Source organism: Oryctolagus cuniculus, chromosome 13 (assembly GCF_964237555.1).
Source record: "Oryctolagus cuniculus chromosome 13, mOryCun1.1, whole genome shotgun sequence".
Lineage (NCBI taxonomy): Eukaryota > Metazoa > Chordata > Mammalia > Lagomorpha > Leporidae > Oryctolagus > Oryctolagus cuniculus.
In genome coordinates this window covers 34549562-34574814 of record NC_091444.1, presented here as the reverse complement: position 1 = coordinate 34574814, position 25253 = coordinate 34549562, and the positions used below count along the sequence as shown (strand labels likewise).

Sequence of the window (25253 nt, the reverse complement as noted above, 5' to 3'; positions counted from 1 at the left end):
AACATTATGCTGCTGTGAGAATATGAGAGGCAAATCACAATGTTTTTTCCTGTTCTCTTACACAGTCACCCAGTACCTCTGCCACTAGACAGAAGTTTTTCTCCCCTATAATACCAGTCAGATTCTGCAGCTGGTTCTAGCTGGGTGTCCTCTAATTTCTTTCAGTTCTGACACTGCCTAGAGATGGCATCAGATCCCATAGGTTGGGAGCCCAGTCCCAGAAAGAAGACTTCCCTTCAGACACCAGTAGAAACTAGTAGGTTGTCACAGACTTCCTACTGACCAGCTATGAATTGGGGTTTCTACAGCCCCCTCCTCAGGTTTGATTAATTTGCTTCAGTGGCTCACAGAGCTTGGGGAAATACTTTACTTATATTTTCCCATTATTATAAAGGATATTACAAAGGAGACAGATGAACAGCCAGATGGAAGAGGCGTATAGAAAAAGGAATGAGGTTTGAATGGCTGTGCGTCGGGCCCGGCGGGGCCGCCGACGGACTCTCTAGGCTGCCGGGCGCGGTCTGTCACCGCCGGGGCAGGGCAGAGGCGCCGAGGTACCATGAGGCGCAGGTATTTAAGAGATTATGGCATCTGAAACCCACAATGTTAAAAAACGGAACTTTTGTACTAATATTGAGGATCATTCCACTGATCTTCCTAGAAAAAGGATCTCTAATTTCACCAATAAGAACATGAAGGAGGTTAAGAAATCTCCCAAACATTTGGCTGCTTACATAAACAGAACAGTTGGACAAGCTGTGAAAACCCCAGATAAACTACGTAAGGTGATCTATCGCAGAAAGAAAGTTCATCATCCCTTTCCAAATCCTTGTTACAGAAAAAAACAGTCCCCTAGCACTGGGGGCTGTGACATGGCAAATAAAGAAAATGAACTGGCTTGTGCCGGTCACCTGCCTGAAAAATTACGCCATGATAGTCGCACATATTTGGTTAATTCCAGTGACCCTGGCTCTCCACAGACAGAAAGCCCATCATCAAAATATAGTAGTTTTTTTTCTGAGGTTTCTCAGGACCATGAAACAATGGCCCAGGTTTTATTCAGCAGGAATTTGCGATTGAATGTAGCTTTAACTTTCTGGAGAAAGAGAAGCATAAGTGAACTTGTAGCCTATTTGGTGAGGATAGAAGATCTTGGAGTTGTAGTAGATTGCCTACCTGTACTCACCAATAGTTTACAGGAAGAAAAACACTATATCTCACTTGGCTGCTGCGTGGACTTGTTGCCTCTAGTAAAGTCATTACTTAAAAGCAGATTTGAAGAATATGTAATAGTTGGTTTAAACTGGCTTCAAGCAGTCATAAAAAGGTGGTGGTCAGAACTGTCATCCAAATCAGAAATCAGAAATGATGGAAATATTCAGATTTTAAGACAACAATTAAGTGGGTTGTGGGAACAAGAAAACCATCTTACTTTGGTTCCAGGATATACTGGTAATATAGCTAAGGATGTAGATGCTTATTTATTACAGTTGCATTGAGAGATTTCATCTACTAAACAGCATTTGGTTATTCGAGACATCCTGGGACTATAGGATTTCCAAAAATAGGTCTCTTCTGAGAACTGTGAACTGTGGAAGAAATCAAAATCATTTTTTCTTTTAAAAAGCCACAAATTGAAACCACTAATGAAACGCTAACAATCTACTTCACGTTGAAGTGGAATAGTATCCAAAAGGAGCAGCTTCAACTTCAATGAGGTGAAAGTGCACTATGAAGATTGTTCGCCTTTGCTGCATTCGGGGTCTGTATGGTTATTTGATAACATTGTTTAAGAACTACTGGGTCTTAATGCAATCATGCATAAGAATATAATTTATACTCTGCAAAAGTAAGACAAGAGTTATTACTAGAAACTACAAAGACCAATCGTGATTTTTTTTCAAGATTGTGTTTTATAAAAAACTTAAATGTGTGCAGCTATTTTCTTATGTTGAAAGACTTTGAAAGTGAAAACATTAAAGTAAATAATATTAAAAATGTTCACACTGAAATGCTGTTTATGCAAAATGCCTTAATTATTAACTAAGCCAATATATTATGATACCAATATCTGTTTTAAAAAATTGAAACCAACCATGCTTCTGGCATGATAAAATCCTGGAATTAAATCAGGGGTTTACATTCACATAGAATGTTATTGTTCAGATATATTCCACACAAATTTTAAAACTTGAGAATATTTTTAGTATCTCTGATTTTTTTTTTTTGCCAGAATCATCATGCCATGTATGTATGTATTATCCCTATATAAAAAAGGTGAATATGTGTATGAATGTTTAACTGGAAATGTCCATGGAATTAGCTAATTTATATTCACTTTTTATTGTATATATATTTCTAATATTTTTCATTTCTGTATCATTTAAACTTTCTTCACTTGAGTAAATTCACTAAATATTTCTAAAAAAAAAAAAAAAAGAAAAAGGAATGAGAGAAAGGATGCAGAGCTCCCATGCCCTCTCTGAATGAGCCATCTTCCAAGAACTTCCTATGTCCAACAATCTAAATGCTCACCACATCCTATCCTTTTGAATATTCATGGAGACTTCATTATGCAGCCGTGATTGATTACATCTTTGGCCAGTGATGATCAACTCAACCCCTCTCCCCTGCACAGAGGTCAAGGGATGGGACTGACAGTTCTAATCTCTAATCACGTGATTGGTTCAGCTGGCAACCAGCCCTCCTCCAATCTTTCTAGGAGCCCACCAAGAGTCACTTTATTAGAATAAAAGGATCCTGAAATCATCGAGGAAATTACGAAGTTCTTAGGAACTCTGTGTCACAAACAGGGGATCAGAGACCAAAAGATTGGCGTAACACTGCTGTTGCTCAGGAAATTACAGGAATTTTAGTAGCTCTGTGCCTGAGGTTAGGGAGAGAGATCAATACCTATATTCAGGGATGGGACAGGAGTAGGGATTGAAGGGTGGGGTATGAAAGAACCACTATATTCCTAAAGTTGTACTTACGAAATTTACATTCATAAATAAAAGCTTTAAAAAAATACCTGTATTCATTATTGCACAGCAGTGTACATGGCAGGACTTAATGGTTTCTGTTGCAGTCTTTTTTTTTAAGGTGTTAAGCTTTTTATTCAGTGAGAGAAATGCACAGGAGAGTGAGGGCTTTATTTAGGGGAGAAAGAGAAGTCCAGAGGCTAAGTTGGGTCCATACCAAGCAGAGAGCAGGCTGGGATCAAGCCACGTGGAGCAGGCGTATGGTTATGAACAGCCACAAGTAGCTTAATGCGGCAGCAAAGCGAAGGCAGAGAGCAGGCCAGTAGGCTATGCACCCCCAAGGCACGGGTGTTGCAGTATTTTTAAAAATGTATTTTTTATTGTAGAACAGAGAAATCTCAGTGACTTTTAATGCCATTTTTCATTCAGCTGACAATGTTGTGTCTCATTTTGCTCAAGGTTGAGTCTCAGTTATTAAAGGTGATCCCATGATGACAAGGTTGGCATCTAGAGAGTCTGCAGTAGAGAAGGTCACAACCCTAAAAATTCTCACTTAGATACCATCTTGTTGAAAAATTTTGTATCACAGAACAACCATCAAGAAACTCGCATAGTGAAGCCTCTTTGTTTGTCTTTTAATTTTATACTATACTGCTGAATCATGTAGAAATTTGGGAATTTTATTGGAAATGTAGACAGCAGGTATTGTGGTGCAGTGGGTTGGTTAAGTCATTGCTTGGGGTGCCCACATGGGACATCAAAATGCTGGTTTGAGTCCTGGCTATTCTGCATCTAATCTAGCTTCCTGTTCGTGCATCCTAGGAGACAACAAATGATCACTCAAGTGCTTGGGCCCCTGCCACCACTTGGGAGACCTGGAAGGAGTTCTCAGCCCCTGGCTTCAGCCCGGCCCAGCCCTGGCTGTTTAGGGAATTTGAAGTGTAACTAGTAGATATAAGATCTCTTCTCTCTCTCTCACTTTTGCTCTTGCTTTCGCTATCTGTTGCTCTGCCTTCCCAGTAGATGAAAATAAATATTTTAGTAAGTAGATAGTTGGAAAACCCAGTAGCAGAAGTTATTTATTGTTTTACAACACTAGAGGAAAGGAAGAATCCAGGTTAGGCTGTGGGCCACAGGACGATAGGAAGGAAGTCAAGCCAGATGCTAGCCTGTGTAATCATGAACAAATGGCATTTGTCCTGGGCTCTTACCCCTTAAGGTCCCTTTCTTTAGTTAACTCAATCATAGGCCTGTCATCGTGAGATACCCTTTAAGCCCATTTCTCACCCATAAAAACACAGAAGTTATTGTGTTATGATCTGATGTTTATCTCATGCCACATTCTCTGCCTATTTGAGTATTTCATCTCATCAATTAAAATCCAGTTTAATGTACTGATATGGAAGGATAAATATGAATTTTGCCTGCAGATTAACCCTTTGATGTGTCTGATGGTTGCTGCTATAGGCATGAGGAAGTATTTTGCAACTGATGATAAAAACTCTTAAATGTCTGCGGGGGTGGTGTGGTGGGGACAGGTAGGTATGGTAGGATGGAGTGTATATGCTATACCTGGCATGGCCTATAGATTTAGCTGGTTATACTCAAATGCAGATATAAGTAATAACTAAATCATTCTCAGCTTTTATCACTTACATGGCAGTAACTTCTGCTTTTCCCTTATGCCTAGGTAGTATAGGTTTATTCAAATATTTGTTATTGGTGAATAGCTGTCTCTGTTTCTGTCTTGACTCATTCTGTTAAGCATCAGTTGCCTTCAAGTTACTGCCTTCTTAGTTTTTTTTACTTTCTTTGTTATTATACCATATTTGGCATGACATGAAGTTGTTTACATGACACTTATGATACAACTTTAATTCTCAGATAGGAGTACAAAAATAGCTTAAATGTGGAGCTTCTTGTTGAAAGTTGGGGTAGTGAAAATATACACATAAATGTAAAACTTTAAAAACAATCATTGCCTTCTAATTATGAGAATTGCTCAATATCATTTTTCTAGGCTTTGGAAAGCATTTTGGCAAGTGAACGCTTACCATTTTCCTGCCTTAGAAACATCACCCAGACTTTAATGGATACTTTGAAAAATCAAGGTAATAGGGTTTGTACTGATTGGCAGTTGCTATGGCTTCATCGCATTCTGTAACTCTGTTTTTAAAAAACTGTTAATTACTTAGGATGGCATCATATTACTTTCAAATGGAAATGACATGTAAAGAGTAAGGAAACTTATTTCATACCTTGAGTATTTGGGAACAGTTTTTATTCTTTACTCAGTGTACACAGTTAATCTTCATCTGAGCTGTTGGTAAATTTATTGTTAAGGGAAGTATTTGCTTTTGAATCCCTTGACTGTGAGGAAAGACATCAGTGCAGAATGATGAGAAATGGTTGTAGAACATTATGAAAGCCAGTGGCAGGAAGGGGAAGTTAACTGGTGGTATGCAAAACACAGCCACTTGCTTCACTGCCATTGTTTTTTACTTAGGCTTGTGGGAGGACAGAGATTCCTAGAGGAGGCATTCTTAAGTACTGTTGTTGACTGAGTTGCTAGTCAAAAATATTTATGTTTTGAATAAATGTTCTGTTAGTGTATAGTATCTATATTATCTGCATTTTCTCACCCATTTCTCTCATGAATAGAGAGCTCTTCAAATCACAGGCTGTAATTAGATTATCTGTTCTGAATCGGTCTGGTTGTTAGTTTTCAAAATTTATGTGCATAAAGAGAATTACTTTTGAAACTGTAGGTTATAACTTTGTACTCTTATCCAGCTCAGCTAGTGAAATTCAGTTTATTGTGAATTCCTAACATCAGTGAATTTGGAGTGTGCAGTGTATTGACTTCAGCTAATCGTGACTTTTCGCTTGTCTTGTTAATTATATAAGACAGCTTTATACTTAATTATATTTATATTTAATTATGTTTATACCAGCTTAAAGTAGCTGAATTAACAAATCATTATATTCAGGATGGCCAACATCCTTTCATCAGATATGTAGAGCTGACTTTTGATAAACAGTGAACTCTGAGTTTTTAGTATACACAACTTTTTCCTTTTATTTATTTATAATATAAAGAGAACAGATTTTATGTAGTTCATATATACAATTCTAAGAATATATTGATACTTGCCTCTCTCTCTCCTTTCCTTCCACCCCCTTCCTTACTGTTTTAATTTTCACAATAACATTTTTAATTTACTTTATAATTATAGACTTAACACTCCACTAAATAAAGAGTTCAACAAGTAAAAAGTAGAAAGACCACTTTTCAGCAGGAATATAGGCCATAAACAATAATCAAATTCCAAGATATCAGTTTCACTCATATACATCTTTTAAAAAGCATGATATGGGGCAGGCATTGTGGCAGAGCAAGTTAACTCACCACCTGGGATGCCAGTTTAAGTCCTGGCTACTCCACTTCCAATCCAGCTACTTAATAATGCATCTTAAGAAGCAGCAGATGATGGCCCAGATTCTTGGGCCCAGCCACTCAAGTGAGAGACCTGCATAGAGTTCCAGTCTCCTGGTTTTGGCCTGGCCCAGTCCTTTCTATTGCAGGCATTTGAGGAGTGAACCTGTGAACTAAAGATGTCTCTCTCTCACTCTGTCTCTTATTCTGCCTTTCAAGTAAGTGAAAATAAATAAATAAATGGAAATTTTAAAAAAGGCCTTAACAAATTATCAAAGTTTGTTAAATGAACAGTAATCTTATGATGATTTTTACAATGATCCTATAACAATGAGTAAACCAAATACCATTATTGTAGTTTTGTAAAAAATCATCACAATCTCAAGGTCTACCCATAAATGAAATTTCTAAAAATTATAAGGATTTTTATGCTGTTTTATTACAGTGATAAGAATTTGGACAGTATTCCATATTATTGTATCATAAATAACATCTCTTTGCAGAGCAATAACGTTTAGCCTAGTTTGATTCCTAGCTCCAGCTCCTGCCTCTAGGTTCCTTGTAATGCAGATCTTAGGAGGCAGCAAGTGATGGCTCAAGTGATTGGGTTCCTGTCACCCACGTGTGAGATCTAGATTGCGTTCTGTTTTCCTGGCCTTGACTTGGCCCCAGCCACTTTGAGCATTTGGGGAATGAAGCAGCAGATGGAAGTGTGCTCATGTGCTCACTCACTTACTCTCTCTCTGCCTTCCAAAAAAAAATAGGGAGTTTTTATTGTCTAATCTTTTTTAAGGTTTATTTATTTATTTATTTGAAAGGCAGAGAGAGAGAGATATTTGCATCTTCTGATTAACTCTCCAAATGGCCACAATGATCAGGGCTGGGTCAGGCCAAAGCTAAGAGTCTGGAATTCGTCCCAGTCTCCAGTGTTGGGAGCAGGGGCCCAAGTACATGGGCCATTTTCTGCTGCTTTCCCAGGTGCATTGGTAGGCAGCTGGGATCTGAAACAGAGTATCCAGGGCTTGTACCAGTGTTCATCTGGGATGCTGGTGTTGCAAGTGGTGGTTTACCCCACTACACCACAATGACGGCTTCAGAGTTGTGCCTTCTTTGACCTCCACAATAAGAAGAGCCAAGCAACTTTGTATTTGCATATCGTTGGTATGAGTATAATATTCAGCAAATGAGTTTTATGTAAGGGAGAATATTTTTGAGGTGTTCCCAGATCATTTAATTTTAAAGCTTTAATTTTTTAGCTTTAAATTTGAGTATTAGACAAAAATATTTCTGCTTTCCTTGTTTTCTTTTTTTCCCCTTGTACTATGAAGCATCTTATTTCATTTAGAAAGTTAGATTTTTCGCAGTAATGGAAAGATTATCTTTGCTTTCAAAATGTGGTATAGGCTAAGATACCCCAATATTTAGTGTAGCAAAACATCAGAAGGTTATGTAGTAGTAAGAGATTTAATGAAAGAAAAGCCTACCTATGAGTGTTAAATGTATCTTTAAAATATTTTTGCCTCTGCTTTTTAGAGCTTGAGTCTGTTGATGAAGGATTGCTACAGTTTTGTGCTAATAAGCTGAAATTGCTGCATCTTTATGAATCTGTCAGTCAATTAAATTCCCTTGATTTTCATTCGGACACACCATTCTCTGATAATGTGAGTAACCGAAATTTTAGCTGTATAGTTTTACATAAAATAATCTCTTTGGTTGTTTTTAGATTTTAAATCAGTAGTAAAGAGGTTTTTCCTAAAAGCTTAAAGGTGTATTTTCTTTACAAGATCCTCTGTTGAATCTTTGTTCCTTGCTACTGCTAAATGTATATTATTTGCACAAGAATATTAAATTTTATTGTCAATCCATTTTTACTAATCTAGAATCATTTGCTTTTATTCAACTCATTTTTTAGGTTACTTCTTATAAAACAACTTTTTTTTTGGATGAGGCTTGTAGTAAACTGAATTAAAAAAAACTATAAAGAAAGCAAATGCTTTTTTTCTTTTTTTTTTTAAGATTTTATTTTATTATTTATTTGAGAGTCAGTGTTAAACAGAGAGAGGAGAGCCAGAGAGAGAGAGAGGTCTTCCATCCGATGGGTCACTCCCCAGATGGCTGCAATGGCCGGAGCTGTGCCGATCCGAAGCCAGGAGCCAGGAGCTTCCTCCTGGTCTCCCACATAGGTGCAGGGGCCCAAGGACTTGGGCCATCTTCCACTGCTTTCCCTGGCCATAGCAGAGAGCTGGACAGGAAGTGGAGCAGTCAGGTCTCGAACCAGCGTCCATATGGGATGCCGGCGCTTCAGGCCAGGGTGTTAACCCACTGAGCCACAGCGCCAGCCCCTTTTTTTTTATTTAGTTAGTTTTTTTAAAGAAAAGCAAATGATTTTTCAAAACAGTACACACCTGTTTTTCTGTGTTATCAAGCTTGTGCAGCTTCCTCTTTCGTGTACTGAGATGAAATACCTTTTTAAAATATTTTACATCAAAGTATTTAAATAATTATATGAAATGTTCTTATAACATTGTAACTTATTCTGCAAAACATAGAGTGACAGCCCCTGGCAATCATATTACAGTGCAGTATTGTTTGCATCTGAGGAGAATTCTAGATTTTCATACAGAAACCTGAAGTTCTGCTGAGTGGGGAATAGGGACAAATAGTGTCCTCTCTCCTCCAGTTCCTCTGTGATACTGGTTAGGTTGTCTTTAACTAAAGGAGGATTGTTAGCATGAGTTAGTGGCTTGTCAAGTCACTGATAATGTTTTTTTTTTTTTAAATTATCTAGAATATTTGAGAAGCATTTCATGTTAAATATACATACATATGAATAAAATTTTAGAAAAAGTGAGAGACTTTCTCTTTGTAATGGACTCTATCTTCTTTTTTGCCTTTGGGATTTTATATGACCTTTATATAGCATTTTAACAATCTGTGCATGATAGTCTCCAGCCATTATAAATGATAAAAGAGTTAAGTTTTTAAGAGTCTTTTGGTTTTCTATCTACTTTAGCATAGTATAAAATAGTTTTAAGCAATAGGAAGGTCCAAGTTGGTTAAGTGACATCCACAGAATTGCCTAAACACTTCACAGATTCTTCACTGCCTAATTTTCTCTTAACATCTAAATTCCCATGTGTACATCCTGCCAAAGAGAGTTGAATATACATAATTAATAATCCCCTGTAGGATTAATTTCCACTTGACCGATCCTGTATAGTATGCAAATTTAGAACAATTATGAAGCTGTAAGAATCAATTGGCAGATTGATTTTTTAAAAGTACTTTTTAAGAATTAAAATTATATTTTGCTAGTAAGACCATTTGGATGCTTCAAAAATATGCATCTGGCTCTAGGCTGAATAGGTAATTTTGTGCATGTAAAACTAAAATTTGGATCTGAAGAAGTTTATTTTTCACATTTGAAAGAAATCACATTTAAGTTTAGTATATGGAACTACTAGTATTGTTTTATAGCATTTCGTGGTTTACTTCTTGTTTAAAAAACAATATCTTAAAGTAAATAAATAAATGACACTCCTCTTGTTTAAGAATATGGCTTAAGTTCCATGGGGGGAAAAAATTTGCTTGCTGTGGGAAATTTATGGTCTTTGAGTGTGCATGTGTATGTGTATACGTGTCCCTAATTTAGTAGTGTCAAGAGATGTTTCTGCATAAATGGTGTGTGAAAATAGCTTGAAAGGCTGGTAGGTTCTGTCTGTGACTTTTCAGTCTTAGAATCTCTGAGAGTCATATGTTTATATTTGTAGATATAATAATAATTGTATTCTCATATTTTTATTATATAGTGTTTAGAATATTTTGCTTATTAAATAAACATATAAGTTCAAATAGTTCCTTAGTTTCCTCACAGTGACAAGAACTGTAGTTGATAAATGTCTTAATCTTTATTCTGATTATGTAATATTATGTTTCTTAAAAATTCCAACCTTTTACAAGAGTAAGAAACTGAAGAAGGTCCTAAAGTGGTACTTTGGTAGTAGGTAGTGTTTTGAAATCAGTTTGTCTTATTTAAGTAACCTCCCACTCATGAAATACAGAATTTTAAACAGAGTGCATTGTAGCTATTGCATTAATTTAAAAAGCCATGCTTTGCTTACAGCTTTGAATTTCAGTTCAGATAATGGGGTTGATACATGTGGATGTGTAGAAAAAGACACAGTCTGATCAGAATTTTTTTTTTCTATTTTTAAGGACTTGGCTTTGTTACTAAGGCTTGATGAAAAGGAGCTGCTCAAGCTCCAGACATTATTAGAGAAATATAAGCAAGAGAGCATCAGGACTACTGTGAGATTTTCTGATGATAAGGATGGTGTGTTGCCTGTAAAAACATTCCTGGAACATTTAGAATATGAGAAAGATGTGCTCAATGTAAAAAAGATAAGTGAAGAGGAATATGTGGCTTTAGGTAGGTGAAATAATAAACTACTTACGTATCCTCCCACTTCTAGAAGCCTGATAGAAATATTCAGCATCTCAGTGATGCATTTTGTTTTGAAATTAAATTAACTGAAGAATTTAATGTATATTGTTTGGCCAACACAAGGTAATTTTGGTATATATGCACTATGTCATGCAAATTGTATCTTATTTGTAAGTATATTAAAGCTATAATATTAGAAGTGAAATGAATTGCTTTCTGCTCTGTAAGCAAATTGAACCCTTATTTTGTCTTCTCTCATGCTGTTTTACTCCCCTGGAAGTCTAGATTGCAATGTAGGAAGATTATTAGTCCCAGTGGTAAGTTATCATAGGCTAATGTGTTTGAGTTTTGTTCTACTAGGCAGTTTCTTTTTTTGGAAGTGTTTACATGGAGAAAGCTCCACTGAGGATATGTGTCATGCTTTGGAGTCAGCTGGACTTAGCCCTCAGCTCTTACTGGTAAGATTTAGTTGCTGGATGCTGTTCTTCCCTGCACTTGTCTTTTATCATAGAACCTTCAAAAAAAAATGATCAGAGAAGTTTGCAATCACTATATTTAATAGAATAGTATTTTTTGTTCCCTTTTCATTTTTTAAAGAATTTATTTTATTTGAGAGGCAGAGAGACAGACAAGGCAAGGGCAAGATCCAAGCTCCGGGTCCTCCTTTTCTCTCCAGTCCAACCTATAGCTCACTGGCTGACCCCTCATCAGTCTACAGAGAATCCATGCTCACATAGTGGTATCCTTTCTGGTAATAAGTTACTTAGTAGAAGGTCGAATTAGAAAGCAGTGTTTACCTCAAAGAAGAGTTGAAGGAGTGGGTGTGTGGCAGAGATTAAATCACCTCTTGGGACACTCACATCCCCTATCAGGGTGCCTGGTTTGAGTCCCAGCTACCCCTGCTTGCAGTCCAGCTGCCTCCTTATATGTACCCTGGGTGATGACCCAAGTACTTGGATTCCTGCCATGCACGTGAGAGATCCAGAATGAGTTCTGAGTCCTGGCTCAGCCTTGGCTGTTGTGGGCATTTGGGGAGTAAACTAGTTGATGGAAGATTGATATATCTATCTCTCTATCTCTCCCTCTTTCTGCCTTTCAAATAAAATATAAAATTAATCAATTAATTAAAAAAGATGTGCTGTCTTAAAAAAAAGAGATGGAAACAGTCCAACAATTAATGTAGACCCTTAGGTAGACAGGTCTCTTGTTTTACCAACACATTATTTTATCTAACAACCAATCACTTCTTTTGTTTTTTGTTTGTTTGTTTGTTTTATTTGACAGGCAGAGGTACGTAACAAAGGGAGGGAGAGACAGAGAAAGGTCTTCCATCCACTGGTTCACTCCCCAACTGGCCACAGTGGTTGGAACTGGTCCAGGAGCTTCTTCCGGGTCTTCCACATGGGTGCAGGGGCCCAAGCACTTGGGCCATCCTCTTCTGCTTTCCCAGTATAGCATAGCAGAGATCTGGATTGGAAGTGAAGCAGCCAGGACATGAACAGGCACCTATATGGGATGCCAGTGCCACAGACAGAGACAGTCTGCTACGTCACAGTGCTGGCCCCCAGCCACCTATTTTCCAACCCAAAAGGTTGCTCCATTTGTATACACAGGAGTTCTCTAGAAAAGTGCATCATTGTGTCCATGCTGAATACGTTTTTAGACTTACAGAGATTTAATTTGCTTTCAGTCTCTACTCCTGAGTGTTTGGCTTTCTAAGGAAAAAGATATTTTGGATAAACCGCAGTCTGTCTGCTGTCTTCATACAATGCTGTCCCTCCTGAGTAAGATGAAAGGTAGGACACTGGAGAGTGTGGGGGCTCAGCAGTCTCCAGCTTTGGGTTGCTGCTCTTCAGAACAAAGTATAATATTTGAAATACCACAAAAACAGGAGGGAGGGTAGTTTTCTTAACAAAAATATACTATAGAATAGAAATCATTTCCCCATAGAGATTCTTTCATGTTTTAATAGAAAGCACTTAATGCATTTGAGGTATACTTTAAGAAAATTAAATTTACATTTTGTGTCATTAACCTTATATTTTGTGAAGTGATTAATACATTTTTTAGTAAGGAAAATCGAGTGGTTTCTGGTTAAGGTTAAGGTAACATTTTTCTTATTTTTGGTATGATTATCAAAACAATAGTGTGTTATTTTGAAATAATCTTAGTTTTCAGTAATGATGAAAAAATTACAGGTAGGGATTTAATACTGATTCAGAAATAGGATGACTAACAGAGCACAAATATATGGAATATAAATGGTCTGAATAAAATAGATTATGGATTTATTTTCCAGTTCATTCAGAAATATAAAGTTAACATGTTCAACATGAAAGTTTAGGCAAAAAAAAAAATCAACCATGTAAGAGTTTGTTTTGAATTTGCTCCCTATCCTTGTAGTGGCCATTGATGAGACGTGGGATTCCCAGTCTGTTTCCCCTTGGTGGCAGCAGATGCGCATGGCCTGTATTCAGTCTGAGAACAATGGAGCTGCTCTGTTATCTGCACATGTTGGGCATTCTGTTGCTGCACAGATATCGAACAATATGGCAGAGAAAAAAGTAAGTGGGGGAAGGAGCAGCTTAGATCTGTATCCATCCAGTCTCCCAAGCCACGCTTTCCTTTTCTGAAAGCCTGCTTATCTTCAAGATTATGAAACATCTAGAATTTCGGGTATATGTCCAATCATTTGTTATTTGTTGAGACTTTTTTGGGAGGGAGAAGAAGGGAGCTGCCCTTAACTTGTATGTTCAGATGCTATACTTACTTGACTTCAGCTGGGCCCCTGGCGTGAGGGAGAAGTGCTGAAGCTGCCACTCGGAGAACTGGCTTTCTGCCAGTTGTCATGAGTCCCTGTAGAATGAGTCTCCTGGCTTTGGGTTCTTCATCCACAGGAGGTCAGGGTTAGACTGTATTACTTCTTGCCTTTGTTCTAGTTATAAACTTCTATGATTATCTTCCCTTCCATACAGCTAGAATTGAGTGGTTGCAATGTAAGGTTTCTATTCATAGCTGCTTTGTGGCTTTTCCTCATCTCGAGGATGCAATTTTTTCTAAGGAAAAAACTAACACACCATGTATTTTGTGGTGGGTCAAATGATTTTTTTCTAGGAAGATGTTACTTTAAGTTGGTGAGACACCTGAGTGTGCAGTGATTCACTTACCAGTGTCAGTAATTAAAGGTTACATTTAGTGTCACCAGATTACTATGTTTATACTGATAGGAAATTTCAGATACTTTTGTAAGGTGACAGGTACATCCTGAAGAGGTACCCACAGGAAAAACTGTCCTGATTGGTACCCACAGGAAAAACTGGCCCTTGCCATGATGGGACACAAGACTCTGAAATGTACACTGGCCAAATTGGGTCATTACCGCAGGGCTCCGTGTAAATGCCTTACCCCAGTATCCTTCCTTCTGAGGCTCACGTTTCATCCAGGCCAGTAGTAGTTTTTGTGAAACAACCTCTGTATGTTGCTTTGTGATGCATCCTTCTGTCCAAAAGCCTTCAAGTTCAAAGCCAATTCAAGTTCATGCGATTTTCATCCTTGCCAGAGAATCACCAGTGTACTTTCTGTTAGTTTTCCCAAACAGCTTTGGGTACTGATTGGGAGGCGCTCACTGATTCCTGGGAGGCCCTTTCCCTTGACACTGAGTACTGGAAGCTGCTGCTGAAACAGCTGGAGGACTGTCTCATCCTCCAGACTTTGCTCCATAGCAGAAGAAGTCTTCCAGCCTCCAAAGTGTCTGCACTGCAGGCTGAGCCGCTTCCAAGGCTTTCTGTTAAGAAACTACTAGAAGGAGGAAAAGGTAAGCTGAGTTGTATTTGAGCATCTGCATCTATGCTTTCATGGCATGAGTTTTTTTTTTCTTTTATAATTAAAATGACTTGGAGGGATAGGGAAAGAGAAATACCTTCAGATTTTAAAAATAAAATGACCCTCCATATACTTCTCAATTAATTTTCTCTAAGTTTGATTTGGTCAGGTCTCTGTTCAGGAAGCCCCAGGTACTGCGCGCTGCCTTGCTACATAAGCATTCATTCTTCTAGCGTGTCAGAGGGCCTCAGGAGTCCTCCCTTTGCCAACTGCAGGTCTGTGTGAGGCCAGGTTTTCCTCATCAACTTTGACCACAACAGATCACCATAGAGATTGAATGCCGAAGCTGATTGGGAGAGAATTGAGATATAAGACAGACATTAACTCAATGTGCGGAATTTTAATCTTCTCACTAAATATCACTTGTGGGAGGGGAAGGTGAACATTTGGCACACGGGTTCAGATGCCACTTGTGACACCTGCATCCCATATGCAAGTAAATGAGTTCAAGCCCTGGCGTTATTCCTGATTCTGGCTTCCTGTTCATGCCCCACTCTGGGAAGCAGCAGATGATGGCTCAAGTTCTTGGGTCCCTGCCAGCCACATGAGAGACCTGGATTAAATTCCAGGCTCTGGGCTTTGGCCTACCCAGTCCTGACTGTTATGGGGAATGAACTAGTGGATGGAAGATCTCTCTCTGCCTCTCCCTCTGCCTCTCTTTTCTTTCAAATAAATTTTAAAATAAGTTTAAAAAGTTTTAAACATAAATATATTTGTTGTGTTTTAAAAATTTTATTTTCATAAAATACTATTAGTATGTAATTGGGTTAGTTTTTATTTTAAAGTGAATAAAATGTTTTTTAAATTTCTGATTTATAGTATCAACAGATAAAACCCATATACCAAAGTTTTTTGGTATTGTCAACAATTTTTTTTAACAAGATTTATTTTTATTTACTTGAAAGGCACAGTTAGAGAAAGAGAGATCTTCCATTTGGTGGTTCACTCCCAAATAGCCACAACAGCTAGGGCTGAGCCCAGCAGAAGCCAGGAGCCCAGAGGTTCTTCTGGGTCTTCCACATAGGTTCAGAGGCCCAAGCACTTGGGCCATCCTCTGCTGCTTTTCCCAGGCCATTAGCAGGAAGCTGGATTGGAAGTGGAGCAGCCAGAATCCAAACCTACACCCATATGGGATGTGGGCATTGCAGGTGGCGGCTTTAACCCACTAGAACATAAGAACCGGCTCCTGTCAACAATTTTCAAGAATTTAAGGAGTCATAAAACTGAGAAGCTTGAAGGTCACTGGAGTCAATTATAAACTCATCCTTACTCTCCAAGAGCTTGACTTTGAATCTAACTCATTTTTCTAATCCTTGCTCGCTTGCTTCCTAAGTTTTAGTTAGAATGAAGCATCCCTATAACTCCCATCTTTGGATCTGAGTCTGTTCTCTTTTCCCATCCCGCTGTCCCTGGTATCTAAATATTACTTATCTTTCAACGTCCAGCTCAAGTGCCACCTGCTCCAGGAAATCTTTAGGATCCATTCACTGCAGATGTTCTCCTCTGCCTCCTACCCACCGTAGGACTTTATTCCTCTTTTCTGAAGCTCACATTCCACTGCCCTCGAGTCATTTAGGTTCCAGTGCTTCCATCATGCAGGAACATAAACTTCCTACATTTTGAATTATTTTGGAGATCCTCACTCTTCTTATCAACACTTCTGTTCAGCAGTTGATAGCAGCATGACTGTATTTCTAGATTTATAAATACCCATGTATTAATACATTTTCATTTAATACATTCTCTCACTTTATAAGACTTAATTTCATATAAGACTTAATTTCATCGTAAACTTACACTAACTACTTACTACACTAACTACTACTTACTGCACCTAGTGAATGTATAGGGGCACCATTTTTTCTTTGGACAGGCAGAGTTAGTGAGAGAGAGAGACAGAGAGAAAGGTCTTCCTTTTTCCATTGGTTCACCCCCCAAGTGGCCACTATGGCTGGTGCGTTGCGGCTGTCGCGCTGTGCCAATCCGAAGCCAGGAGCCAGGTGCTTCTCCTGGTCTCCAGTGTGGGTGCAGGGCCCAAGGACCTGGGCCATCCTCCACGGCACTCTTGGGACACAGCAGAGAGCTGGACTGGAAGAGGAGCAACCGGGACAGAATCCGGCACCCCAACTGGAACTAGAACCTGGGGTGCCGGTGCCGCAGGTGGAGGATTAGCCTAGTGAGCTGCGGCACCAGCCATAGGGGTACCATTTTAATAGTACTCTAAGCAAAATATTCAGTGGATTAATTCTTCAGTGAAAAGTATCAAATAGTTAGAGGCCACAAATAATTTTTTTTAAAGATTCTTTATTTGAAAAAGTTACACAGAGAGGCAGAGAGAGAGATAGAGAGAGGTCTTTCATCCACTGGTTCACTCCCTAACTGGCCTCAACAGTTGGAGCTGTGCCGATCCGAAGCCAGGAGCTTCTTCCGGTTCTCCCATGTGGTTGCAGGGGCCCAAGGACTTGGGCCATCTTCTACTGCCTTCCCAGGCCATAGCAGAGAGCTGGATCAGAAGTGGAGCAAACCAAAGCCCATATGGGGTACCAGCACTGCAGGTGGTGGCTTTACCCACTACGCCACAGCACCGGCCCCCACAAGTGAGAAATTAGATCACCTAGTGTACTGCTGTTGCGTATGTTCTCTGATGATTGTGAATTCACTGTGAAGCATTCTTTGTATGCAATGGTTTTTATTAGAATCAAAATAGAGAAGACAAAGAAAAATGTTTTATAAATTGTAGAAGAATATATAACTTGTTTTCATTAGTAAACAGGACTCTTCAAAGGTCTTAGATGTTTTTCAGCTTGGATTTATAGTTTTTATAATATTGACTGAAACATGGTGTAGATTAAGTCACTGATTACCTATGGCTGAATTTTTCCCATAAATATACAGACAAGTTAGTTGATTATTAAAAATATTATTGGGGAGGCCATTGTGGTGCATCTGGTGGAACTGCAGGTTGGGATGCCCAAATCCCAATTTGGAGTGCCTGGTTTGAGTCCTGGCTGCTGTGCCTCCATCCCAGCTTCCTGCTAATGCATTCTGGGAGGTAGCAGGTGGTGGCTTAGGTACTCGGGCTCCTACCACCCCCATGTGAGACATGGATGATGTTCTGGGCTTCTGACTTCAGCCTACCCAGCCGTGGCTATTGTAAAGGCATTTGAGGAATAAACCAGTTAGATGGAAAAATCTCTCTCTCTCACTCACTCTTTCTGCTGCCTTTCAAGTAGGTAAAAAATAAACATTTTTAAAAAAATTAATGTTCTGTGAAGCCTAGATAAGTGTCTTGCTAATCAGTCTTTCACTTATAATGTATATAAAAATGTTTTTAAAATGTATTCATTCCTAGCCGGCGCCGTGGCTCAATAGGCTAATCCTCCACCTTGCGGCGCCGGCACACCGGGTTCTAGTCCTGGTTGGGGCGCCGGATTCTGTCCCGGTTGCCCCTCTTCCAGGCCAGCTCTCTGCTATGGCCAGGGAGTGCAGTGGAGGATGGCCCAGGTGCTTGGGCCCTGCACCCCATGGGAGACCAGGAAAAGCACCTGGATCCTGGCTCCTGCCATCGGACCAGCGCGGTGCGCCGGCTGCAGCGGCAGCCATTGGAGGGTGAACCAACGGCAAAAGGAAGACCTTTCTCTCTCTGTCTCTCTCTCACACTGTCCACTCTGCCTGTCAAAAAAAAAAAAAAAAAAAATGTATTCATTCTGTGTCTGGTAAAGTGAATTTTTAATTTGTGGACATACAAAGTATGTGGTACCCAGACATATGCATTTATATTTAGTTAATGTTATCTGAGAGTATAAAAAATTCCTGATAGCAGATAGCTTACTTATCCGCTGTGGGATGGCTGGTGGGTAGTAATATGACTGTAAATCTTGTGGCTTTTGGGGATCACTTTTAGGCTCAGGCCTGAATATGACATACCTCTTCATAAGAGAACACAGCTCATATACTGTTACTGGTTTTTACGTGTTGTAAATTTTCATTTTCTTTCTTGTCTTTGAACTGTAGGTGGCATTGCAGACAGTGTGGCCAAGTGGATATTTAAACAGGACTTGAGCCCTGATGTATTAAAACTGGCTAATAAGGAAAAAGATTTAGAAAATCCAGATGAACCCAAAGAAGGTATTAACAGAGGTTTCCTTGAGGTGTCAGAGGTGGAGATGGACTTGGGAGCCATACCAGGTGATACACACGTAATGAGAAATACGAAATCCAGAGCTGAGAAATGGGGCTGAGTCTTCATGAGGGAAAGTGTAACATCACCGCTCTTCTGACTTTCAGACCTGCTGCACTTAGCCTATGAGCAGTTTCCTTGTAGCCTTGAGCTCGACGTGCTGCACGCACATTGCTGTTGGGAGTATGTTGTTCAGTGGAATAAAGATCCAGAGGTGAGATTCTCAGTACCCTTCCAGTCTCATTCTGTTTCTGTGCTCAGGCTCTGGGTGTGGGGAGGACTATTTAATTAAGTAACTTGATGAACACTGGCTTTTTCTTTTTTGTAGTGTCTCTGTACTGGTGATTGTGGTAGAACTTTTTCATATATTACCTCTTATAATCCTCACAAGAAGCTATGAATTTTAAGTATTATCATTAATCCCCACCCTAGAGAAGAAAAAACTGTGGCTCAGAGACGTTAATTTCCTTATCTAAGGATACACTACCAAATAAATGTCAGGATTTAAGCATAGGTTCCTGCTTGTCAAAATCCAGTATGTTTTATACTACTACTGCGTAGTTGAGACAAGGTTTTTTTATTTCCTTATGAATTCCTACATGAGGAGCCCCTACCTAACAGGCTGTTCTTAGTATTATATTGATCATGATAAAATTAGAGTAATGATCCTGATGTTAGCCTAGTGCGTGATACTCAGATGTGTCTGTATTAGTTTGTAGCTCTTATACCTGTCTCAGAAAAACAATGAAAAGAGCTGTATTGTGTGGCTCTGTCAGGCATCATCTTCTACCACTTGTGGTAGCTACTGTCTCTCCCCAGGCCCTGGGAGAAGTTCCAGTCTTGGACCTGGATGCCAGGTAGCTGGCTGACTAACATCTGTGCTCTGGCCAGTCACTGAATCTGTTTCTGCACTACCTCCTCGCTTTTCTAAAGAAGATCCCAGTGTTCCAGGGTTGATACCAGGATGACATAGATGTGAGACATATGGTGACTGTTCCTCTCTGCAAATCCCTCCCCCACCTAGGCCTCCTTAGTCAGGGCTCTGGTAAATTATTCCTCTCAAGCAAAATTCTTTCTTTTTGTTGTCATATCAGGTTGCATTCTTGCAAAAAAAATTCATGATGAACCGATTCACATTTATATATGAACTTTACTGATACTCTTCCTTCTTAAAAAAAATTACCTATTCACTTACACATTAAAGGAAGACACTAAAAAAATAGGTGACTTAAATGAAAGAATGGTCTTCGGTCAGTTAAACTTTAGCCTAAATGTAAGTGTAGGACAGAAGATCCGCTTAGTGCCCCTCAAGTCACCCTCTTCAGGTGACTACAGCCTGAATTGTAGTTGTATTTAGACTCTCTTCCTTAAATACTTTTTCCATCCCATGAGAAAAATGTTGGAACTAAAATGATGACATGATTTCTAAAATCTGAATGAGTGAATTCTAGTTTAAGTAAGTAAGAAGAAAATTCTACAACATTCATTTGTAAACCGAAGGTGCTTGCGTAATAGAAAACTGATGCCACACTCATTGCCACTACTTATACAAGTAGCCAGTAAGTCATAGCACACAGCTAGTGACCTTTGTGAATGATTCTGAACTTTTGTGTAGATTTTCTGCTAATATGAGCACTATAATACCAGTCATCTTCAAAAGTTATAGCGGCTTATAGAGAAGATGGGTGCATGGTACCTGACATTTTGATTAGTCTCACCATTAACCAGTTAGTGCCTGCGTTGAAATAAGTGGCTGCTTTTCTTATTTTTCTGTTTAGTATTCATCTTCTTGCCCCATCCAATGCTTATTTCAAATCCACACACACATATACTACTTTATTAGTCTCAAAAGAATTGACTATCTCTGGAGAATTTCCAGCATCAATATTGTTGTGAATGGTGATATGTCTTATCTGTGTACAGGCTACAGAATTACTTAACAAAGACCTGGATAATTCCATCAGTATCACATACTGATATTTGGGTTTAATGTGTGAACTTCCTTGATTAGAAAGAGCTGAATTTCAGATAGCCTTTCTAATATTTCATAGATCTTTCTCTGCTTTTTTTTTTCTTCTTGATACTTTCCACTATTCACACTGTATAAATTACTTGTATTTATTGTCTAGCTCCTTTGCTAGAATGTAAGCTCAGTGAAAGCAAGGATTTGGATCTGCTCTGTCATAGTATCCTTGATGCCTCAAACAGAGCTTTGTGCATAGGGGATGCTCGATAAATGTTTGTTGAATGATGAATAAATGAATGAATGGATTGTGTTTACAAAAAAATTCATTGTCTTCATGTCTGTGTGAAGTTGATTTATTAGGAAGAACACTGCTGTGATATACAAACCACAGTGCATTTGAATCCAGGTGTCAGTATATATGATTTGGGAATTTTTAGAAAGTAATCATTATGTAAGAAATGTGAACTTGACAAGCAAAGTTATATGAGATGTTACTTGTTACCTAATATTTCCATGTTTTATTATAACATTCTTAAATAGCTTTATACAGAAATGTATGTAGTTGGTCACCACTGATATTTGAAACACCTACTAAATGATGACTTCTTTTCCCCTCTTTTTTCTCTGTATGTAAGGAAGCACGTTTTCTTGTTAGGTCAATAGAACACTTGAAGCATATTCTTAATGCACCTGTACAGAATGGTAAGTAAACGGATATTAAACACATCACTGACGGATTCAAATGAGGCATCCTGATTAACAGGATGGGAATAAATTTGTTTGCCTGTTACCTATCCTGTGAGTTTTACTGTAGATTGTTATATGCAAAGTGAAGGCTGTTTTAGCTACCTGGAAAACTGCTATTCATAAAGAAGTTAGGGAATAGGTAGAAACTATCTTTTTTTTAAAGATTTATTCATTTATTTGAAAATAATACAGACAGAGGTGGGGAGAGACAGAGAAATCTTCTACCAGCTGGTTCACTCCCCAAATGGCTGCACTGCAAGAGCTGGGCCAATTCCAAGCCAGGAGCCAGGAGCTTCTTCTGGGTCTCCTATGTGGGTGCAGGGGCCTCTGCTTTCCCAGGTGCATTAGCAGGGAGCTGGATCAGTAGTGGAGCAGCCGGGAATCAAACCAGTGCCCATATGGGATGTCAGCACTGCAGGCAGCAGCTTAACTTCCTACACCACAGTGGTGGCCCCGAAACTGCTCTCTTCTGTCCCCAGGCTGTTACCCCTAAATGTAAGCAAAGGAGCTATTGTGGACACATCATTGATGTCTTCTTTAGTTCACAGTTAGAGAAGGACAGCCTTCTCAGGATTATAATTCTAGGTGAAAAAGCAGTTAGTCAAAAACTTTGTTAAGCTAGACCTTGGAAATCATCTGTGTTCTGTTTTTTTTAATCCATGTGAATATTCTCCACTGGCTACTATTCCATAGGGACTGCTGATATTCCCTTGAAAAAAATGTTACAAATTACTATAGAGAAGCAGCCATTTCCATTTAATAGGTAGATGTTTCATTGTAAGAACTGAGATGGGGACCGGCGCCTGCAATGCCAGCATCCCATATGGGCACTGGTTCGAGACTCGGCTGCTCTACTTCCGATCCAGTTCTCTGGCCTGGGAAAGCAGTAGAAGATGGACCAAGTCCTCGGGCCCCTGCACCTGTGTGGGAGAACCGGAGGAAGCTTCTGGCTCCTGGCTTCAGATCAGAGCAGCTCAGACCGTTGTGGCCAACTGGGGAGTGAACCAGCAGATGGAAGACCACTTTCTCTGCCTCTCCTTCTCTCTCTGTGTAACTCTGACTTTCAAATAAAATAAATAAATCTTAAAAAAAAAAGGAATTGAGATGAACACTAAGCTAGTTAGTAACTTAGTAAGTAGTGAGCCTAGGTGTTGGGCTGGATGAGGAGGAATATCACCTTATTATGTCTATGTGTAAATTCTAAAGCAGATATTTCTTCACCTTCTTGTAAATCTTTCCTTATGCATATTGACTATTTACGTGTACTCTGATGTAGCTTAGTTCTGACTTCTGTAAAGATTTCATTAACTTTATTACGTAAGAGAAAAAATGACACCTAAATACATAGCCCTTATATAAACTTACAGAAGATAGTAGTTCTTTATGATAAAAGTGACACTATGTAAGTGTCCTCTTTACTCTTTTACATTCTGTTCACCACTTTACTTTTTCTGTTTAGGTATTGCACTGATGATGTGGAACACATTCTTGGTTAAAAGGTTTTCTGCTGCTGCATACTTGATGGATAAGGTAAGGTAATTTTAAAGTTCGTGTACTGACTTTTTGTTTATTTGGTTCCCTTAATTGATATCAACAAGGTTGTTTACATCGAATCTTGTCAGACTGTTATTTGTTATTCTATTTTATTAACGTTCAGTTAAATGTAATTCTCAGTGCTGGCATTTTAATGACATGAAGAAGAGCTCTGAATCCTTGGAAAGGTTGAATTCTGTAATTAATACACAATTATTCTTAAGTGTTGAAACTTAACTGAAAAGTGATCTCTGTTAAATATAAGAGTGGGAATAAGAGAGGGAAGAGATGTACAATTTGGGACATGCTCAATCGGACTTGCCTCAAATGGTAGAGTTAGAAACTTACCAGGGGATTCCAATTCAATCTCATCAAGGTAGCATGTAGCAATGCCATCTCACTAGTCCAAGTGATCAATTGCTGTTCACAATTGATCATAATGATAGGACTAAGAGTCAAAAGGATCACATAAACAAGACTAGTGTCTGAAAATACTAACCGATAGATTAAAAAAAAGGGAGAGAATGATCCAACATGGGAAGCGGGATACACAGCAGACTCATAGAATGGCAGATGTCCTAAACAGCACTCTGGCCTCAGAATCAGCCCTTAAGGCATGCGGATCCAGCTGAAAAGCCCATGAGAGTATTTCAGGCATGGAAAGCCAAGACACTCTGGCAAAAACAAAACAAAACAAAGACCTAAATGAAAGGTCTCTGCGAGTGAGATCCCTGTGGAAAGAACAGGTCATCAAAGAAGGAGGTACCTTTCTCTGAAGGGAGGAGAGAACTTCCACTTTGACTATGACCTTGTCTAAATATGATCAGAGTCGGCAAACTCAAAAGGCTTCCATAGCCTTGGCAACTCATGACAAGAGCCTAGGGGGATTACTGATGCCATAAACAAGAGTGTCAATTTGTTAAGTCAACAACAGGAGTCACTGTGCACTTACTCCTCATGTAGGATCTCTGTCCTTAGTGTGCTGTACATTGTGATTTAATGCTATAACTAGTACTCAAACAGTATTTTTCACTTTGTGTTTCTGTGTGGGTGCAAACTGTTGAAATCTTTACTTAATATATGCTAATTTGATCTTCTGTATATAAAGAGAATTGAAAATGAGTCTTGATGTGAAAGGAAGGGGAGAGGGAGTAGGAGAGGGGAGGGTTGCCGGTGGGAGGGAAGTTATTGGGGGGGAAGCCATTGTGATCAATAAGTTGTACTTTGGAAATATATTTATTAAGTAAAAGTTAAAATAAAATAAAAACGAAAAGCCAGGATTTGCATTTTATTTTAAATTAGAACATACAAACATTCATGTTTTCACCAAATGTTTTAGTTACAGGGCCAACAGATGAGGGAACTTTAAATTGTTCCTGGGAAGTAGAATTGAAAGATAAATTATAGTGCCAAAAAATTCTGAAATCCAAGTATCCAAAGGGGCCTTCAAAATGTTCATGGAAAATACATATTATGAAAAAACCATGGAATTTCAGAAAATTTTTGTACCAAAATAAACAGCTTTTAATTCCATTCTTCCAAGATCTTTTTGAGGTACCCTTGCTTTTTTTGTTGTTGTTGAGTGGGGTTGATTTCAGTTCTGCTTTGGTTTTCTTGTATAAACCCCATGCACAGTGCATTGCCTGTCACTACTGATCCTATTTCTTTAAAGTTGTGATAACATTCAAGTGTAAAATCTGTAGATTTTTTACAATTATTCTCCTAATCCAGATAGTTTCTCTATATCTAATCCAGAAGACCTAGGGGTTACTCTCCTCCATAAATCTTTCTAAAAAATATATCATAACACATATGTAAATAACTCCCCTTTTGTCTCATGTATATTTCATCATTTATTTAATTGAATCACACACCTACATGACATGTCCAGCCAGCATGTAGATTTTGGAACAAGCGTAACATCTAAGGCTAGAACTCAGCTGACAGGACAGAAGTTGCTAGCACACTGGAGAAGAGCCACCTAGCCTCAAGCAGTGTGGCCCAGCATGCTTGTCTGTGTGTTTTATAGGCCAGTGCAAACCTAACTTATTCTGGCCTAGATTAGGTAAGTGTTGAGAGAATCA

The 25253-nt window shown here is 38.8% G+C and overlaps 1 protein-coding gene and 1 pseudogene across 4 annotated transcripts in view; both read left to right on the top strand.

Moving 5' to 3' along the window:
• RAB3GAP2 (RAB3 GTPase activating non-catalytic protein subunit 2) overlaps positions 1-25253 on the top strand; it is a 114138-nt gene that overhangs the window by 76520 nt on the left and 12365 nt on the right. For 3 of the 4 annotated variants that reach the window (XM_051820585.2, XM_051820587.2, XM_051820588.2), the window contains 11 exons: positions 5002-5092; positions 7951-8078; positions 10633-10846; positions 11222-11319; positions 12552-12657; positions 13265-13425; positions 14447-14675; positions 18758-18931; positions 19031-19137; positions 21525-21591; positions 23096-23166. In XM_051820585.2, the coding sequence (XP_051676545.1) occupies positions 5002-5092; positions 7951-8078; positions 10633-10846; positions 11222-11319; positions 12552-12657; positions 13265-13425; positions 14447-14675; positions 18758-18931; positions 19031-19137; positions 21525-21591; positions 23096-23166 (1446 nt within the window). The remainder of the gene's footprint in view (positions 1-5001; positions 5093-7950; positions 8079-10632; positions 10847-11221; positions 11320-12551; positions 12658-13264; positions 13426-14446; positions 14676-18757; positions 18932-19030; positions 19138-21524; positions 21592-23095; positions 23167-25253) is intronic. The other variant, XM_070055336.1, reaches the window with a different exon arrangement.
• Positions 445-2445, top strand: LOC108178204 (KATNB1-like protein 1 pseudogene; annotated as a pseudogene).